At 42.2% G+C, this 5738-nt stretch overlaps 1 protein-coding gene across 1 annotated transcript in view; it reads left to right on the top strand.

The window, feature by feature from the left end:
* The window catches only part of ATP6V0C (ATPase H+ transporting V0 subunit c), a 21875-nt gene extending 19358 nt beyond the window's left edge, over positions 1–2517 (top strand). The window contains exons 3-4 of the mRNA XM_019540154.1: positions 541–556; positions 1613–2517. Of these exons, the coding sequence (XP_019395699.1) occupies positions 541–556; positions 1613–1868 (272 nt within the window). The 3' untranslated portion in view covers positions 1869–2517. The remainder of the gene's footprint in view (positions 1–540; positions 557–1612) is intronic.
* The last annotated feature ends 3221 nt before the right edge of the window (positions 2518–5738 follow it).

Here is a 5738-nt window from a genome sequence, read left to right as displayed (position 1 = left end):
TTTTTTTTTTTTTTTAAATTGTACCTGTGTCTGAATTGATGATTTGCCAAATTGTCAGATTCTGATTTGGCCGAACTGAATCAATGACGGTGATCCAGATCTGAATCAAATGGGGCCCATCTTGCAGACCTCTACTGTGCACCACCTAAAACAAAACTAGTCTTCACTATAGTGTTTTAAAGTACAGTTAGAAACCCTATGGGTATTGTGAGAATGATGCCAAGAGATGTTTAAATATGGAACAAGTCTATAATCCTGTACAATTGAGGTCAGAGTCCAGACCTTGTTAATGCATTGGGCAGCACCTGGCCATATTTTAAACTTGAGTCTTTTTAGTTGAACTTCTATGTAGTGGTCTAACACCACTAGTTAATACTGCAAACCAAGCCTTTGTGCATGGTCCTTAAATGCTCCAGTTGTTAATACCTCCCTGAAAAAGCAGCCTAGATAACTTTTTTCTAAGCTGTCAGGAAGTGAACAGTCCCTGCTTCATGCTGCCAAACTCCTGAGTCGGTGAAGGTCTCTTCAGTCATCTTCTAGGTGTTAACTCTTCTGAGTAAATGAGCAAAACTTTAAATTCTCTATGTACTGTAGTCACCAAGGAGATGCTTGTGAATAATTCAAGAAATGACGACTCATCCCAGAGCATGTCATCTTGCTAGTAAACTAATCCTCTGGCTACACCTAGAAGCTTTCTTGCACCTGGTACAGCATGAAACCCAATCTGCTCTAAGTTCCTGAGAAAAGCTGGAACAAGCTTAAGATTTGTCAAAATTAAACTGATGATTGGCTGACTGAATGAGATGATGCATCATGTCTATAATTAGAGGTGCGCTGATATTGGTCCATATAAGATCAGCACCGAAAAGGAAAATTAACATTATTAGCAATCTGCTTTTTTGGCCAGAGTAGCCAATAATGTCACTGACAAATGCTGCATGCACACAGCAAAAGCGTACATAAGGCAAGGAATACAGCCTGGCAGCTTGGAGAGTAGCATCTGGCTGGTAAATTGGCGGGGGGGGGCTCAGAATGAGGCCCCCCACAGTGAGGGAGTGGGGCAGGGGCAGCCACTGCCCAGCTAGGGTAGGGTGGGGGATGGAGCCACAGGTGACTCATATTAGGGGGGCAGCTTCTACCAAGAAGAGGCCAGCACAGCCCCTGGCCAAGCCCAAGCCCACAGCAGGCAGCCTGCCCTCACTCTGCGCACACATCTGGGGCAGGGGGAGGAGGGGGCACATGGTCCTTCATGCCTCCCCCAGGGGTGCATGCAGTGGCTAGGAGCTGCTCCCTTCGAGCTGCCGACAGTTTTTTTTTTTTTTTTTTTTTTTTTTTCCTATGCCCCATCCCTGCCTTTGCAGGGGGTTGGTTTTTTGTTTTAACATCAGCCTCATTCCAAGCATAGAACTATCGCCTCTAATGCAAGCAAAGTAGACTTCAAAATCACCTAAATTCAACTTGGTCAAACAATCTGCTTCAGCAACTTTTTTTTTTAATCCATAATGAGAAATTTGGTCTCTAAGAAGCTGTCTTTGAAAGCCTTAATGATCCAAATGCTAGCTCTGCATAGAGTAGAGACCATTATCACACTCTCTCTCCCCCAGTACTAAAGGTTTGGTTATCTATCACTTGAAATTGAAATGTCTTTCTTTTTAACCTACAGGAGCTTCCTTCAGCTGGGTGCTGGCTTGAGTGTGGGCCTCAGTGGTCTGGCTGCAGGCTTTGCCATTGGCATTGTGGGTGATGCAGGTGTACGGGGGACAGCACAGCAGCCCAGGTTGTTTGTGGGCATGATCCTGATCTTGATCTTCGCTGAAGTCTTGGGTCTCTATGGCCTCATTGTTGCCCTTATCCTTTCCACAAAGTAAACACCATAGTATGATGTAAAGAGATGCAACAGAAACAAAACCACATTTAAAAAAAGAAATGACAAGCTCCAGAATGAAAATGGTTTCTCCAATGTGTACAGTTGTCTCAATTTGGTAGTTGATCTCTTGTAAATGCGCAATGTATGTTAGTGACTCGTCTGTCCTGTGTGTACTTCAATATTAAATTGGATGGGCTTTCCCAAGCCTGCTGCCTGGCTTGGGGTTGCCTACATGCAATTTTCCACCCATTTTTGCTGTTAGAGTACTTTATGTATAAATATGAACTAGACTTGTAATTTTTCTCTTCACTGGATGTTTATTTATAAGACTTGACATGTTCATACATTTATGGAGCAAGAATTTTCAATTTCCCATGCTATATATATTAATCTTATATATAGGTAGATTATTACACTGTGGGGTCAATTGTAAGTGCAGAGAATTCCTTGGATGTAATTTGAATCTAAAGATTGCTGTAGTGTCCTGATATTGGAGTGTGAGAATTCTGTTTGTGTTTTACAGAAAATGTCAGAAACACTCCTGTGTTTCCAGTAGTAATAATGTATGCTCCGGCATCAAAGTCGTGCACCCAGTGCTGGGTATTGCAGTTATACAATGTTTCCAAATAAAACTTCCTCCACTAAATGACTGTAACAGACTTTTGTGGCTTAATTCAGTGCATCTGAAATAAGTCTCCCACTCCCTCTATAGGGATGGGGAATCCCCTAACATAGGGACAGGCACAATTCCAAGGTAACTTGAGTAGTTAATAATGGAAGTCGCTTTATGTTGTGGTGCTTCAAACTCTTTGTACAGTGGGGGGGGGGAAGTATCCATGAGGGTTAAAAATGTCTAAGGTGGGGTGGAGGTGGAAAAAATTCTTACGCTGTACAAGAACTTGAAAAACAGAAGGCTGCTTTTCATTTCAAGGAATTGAAAGGGTGTTGAGGTACTCAGTGCAGGTTGGCTCTTAACTGTACCTCACTATGAGAAGCTAACTTCAGAGTGAGTACTAATGGAAAGGGTATAGACTAAGCATCTTCTATCCTGTAGAAAAAACAGACCGCTTAATATCATATGTAAGGTAAATGCGCTATAAAAATACAGGTGGAGGGTTCCTGATATTACAAAACATAATGGTGGATTGAGGGAAGTGAAATATCTTCATTATATCATCCTTTGTTCATTTACTGCGATACAAGAACATCAACTGTGTGATTTTTAGCTTAGTAGTCAATAGGATGACATGACTTCCCATCATTTGGATAAGCAGTCTATCAAGCATAGAGATTTATTATTTTGATTAATGGAAGCCTAACTTTGGAACAGGATTCTAACTGCAGAATGCCATTAAGTCAGAATGCTGCTTTCTCTGAAGTGTTGTAAGGGTGTAGAGCCATCTTCTGGAAGTGTAAAGCTGCCTTAAATTAAATCTGTTTAAGATGTCAAAGTAGCTAGCAACAGAAGGCTCAAGCCCTGCTTTTCAGAATAGAATTCTTGCAGGATTTTCCAGCAAATGCAAAGTTCTGTTTTATTCCAAACTACAGATTCAAACTTCTGTAAAACATTATGGTCTTTGCAAAACTAACTTCTAAAACAAAGAAAAATGTACTGAGACTTTAAAGAACAAGCATGAATCTATCCCAAACCTTTTTTTTTTTTTGCTGCTGTGGGTTGCTGCTTATCAACTGGCCTCCTATTACAGCCAGCAAATCACTCCCCCTGGTGGGTATGGTCTTCCCGTGTAGTCAGAGGTTAAATCAAGCTATTTCTGAGGTCTTGTTTTGTAGCAGTGTACCTAAGGCTGCAAAGGGATGTCACCTTTGGATTTGTGACACCGTAGAAAGTATGGTATCAGAGTGAACAGACATCCTTCCCCCACCCCCCCCAGTCGCACTACAAATACCCCAAAGTGTGAGCATAACAACTACTTATAGTAGTTTTGTGCTGCCTGTTCACTTATGGTACAGGCAGCTCTGGATGCCTGCCCTTCAGGGGCATGATCCTGTGGGATGGCAGCCCTGGGTGGCCTGCTTTGGCCTGGGGTGTATGTTTGCAAGCAGAGCTAAGAAGCATGCACTTCATGCTTGGTCTGCAGTGCAAGATGTCCTGGAATTCTCTGCAGATTACCTGTAAGGTTGGGGCCACGCGCCTGGCATTCTGTCAGGATCAGGCTCTGAGTAGCAGGAGCCTGATCCTGTAAGACAATGGCCTTAGGTGCTGCTGGTCTCTGCCTACCTATTGGATTGGCTGTTCTGGGACACATTCTGGCACAGCTGATCCTGCCAGAGACATTTGTGTATAATCTAACATGTCAAATACCCTTTGTGAACTGTCCTGAGCCAATGCGTGCTGCATGCAGCCTATTCAACAGCAAGGATATTTGTGGTTTCTGAACCAGCTATTGTGGGGGGGGAAGGCTGCTGCATTGGGACTAACTTAGAAATAATAAGGTGACTGTGGTACAAGGCGTAATGGAATAGTCATCTTGTGTGTAAAGGGTTTAAACTGAGATGCACTACATCTGAACGACAGTCTCCATATAGGTGGCTGGTGTGGTGCTTTTTAACGGCTCTTAATTTAGTGCAAGTTTATAGTTTTGTCAGTAACTGCTTAATGGGTTCCTCTTTTTATTGCCAAAAAGCTGATGTTTATTCGGTTTCAGCTAACTGACTGGATACCTCTCTTAAATGTGTGTTCAGGGGTTGGTGCCCCTAATAATGTTTTACAATTGGTGTCTTTTGTTCATTTCACATATTAAAATGAATAGCTTCTACTAGCAGTTGAAGCTTCATACATGTGTCAACCTTCCTGGGGGTGATTCATTGTGTTCTGTGCACAAAAAAAAGTGAATGTCTAGAAGTGTGGGGTACTACCTGCTGTGCCACATTGCATAAGGAGGAATGATTTGCTAAAATGAGTGGTTCTTGATCAGCTCAAGCAAGAAAATGGTTCTGCTGCTGGGCAAATGGTGTTAAACAGGTCTAGAAACTAGAATATACATTTCTAGGTATGAGACTGTATTAAATAGTGTCTTAACACTTCTGCACAGGATGTCACTCAATGCATAGCTGTAAACAAAGCAAAATTTTTTAGCAGTTTCCTGAAAGCAAAGCACTTGAATTTGTATTTTCTAAAAATAAACATGCTTCAGCTCTGTTAGGGAGAGATTATGCAAATCACATGGAGCTGAAGAAGGGCCAGACTGTTAGTAGGGGAATGTACATGCAAAATCTATTACATTCTTCCAGAAAAACCTATTGTCAGGCTTCTCTCAACAACTTGAAAGAATAGTAGCAAGCTGTACACAACATAGTAATGGTAGGTGCTGATAGAAACCATCTCAAATGTCTATAAGGGAAATGAGCCACATGGCAAGCTACAGGCCCAGGATACTTGGCTTTAGAATCTCTCACAGGCCTCACTCCTACATAACAAAACGCAGCTGTGATCATGTAACCAATATTGTGGTCTACACCTAATGGACCACCAAGCAAAGCATCTGCTTGTATAGACAGTGCACATATCAAATGAATGCTAGCTGAGGTAACATATCTACAAGCGGAAGGTGCATTGTTAAATTAAACAACAGTCATAGAGTGGCTCTGAACTTATTTCTGGCCTGCAGAGTTCCACTGTTGGCCCTGGTTCTGTTGTTTATGATTCCCAGGCAGGAATGAGCTATTCACATCCTTTGTGTGTCATGTCAGCAGATGTCACTAGTGATTCAGATCATTAAGAACATCATGGATCATTCAGTCTTTCCTTCACTTCAAGCAATGTACTACATCAGAGACCTGACCCTACCCACTAGGGGCTGACTTAATTGAACCAAGGTGTCCTGAGTCCAGAAAAGCACAAGGAGCTGGA

The sequence above is a fragment of the Crocodylus porosus genome, unplaced genomic scaffold, assembly GCF_001723895.1.
Source record: "Crocodylus porosus isolate Cpor-Errol unplaced genomic scaffold, CroPor_comp1, whole genome shotgun sequence".
NCBI lineage: Eukaryota > Metazoa > Chordata > Crocodylia > Crocodylidae > Crocodylus > Crocodylus porosus.
Note: the sequence above shows the minus strand (reverse complement) of the source record. Positions and strands in the feature narration are given on the sequence as shown.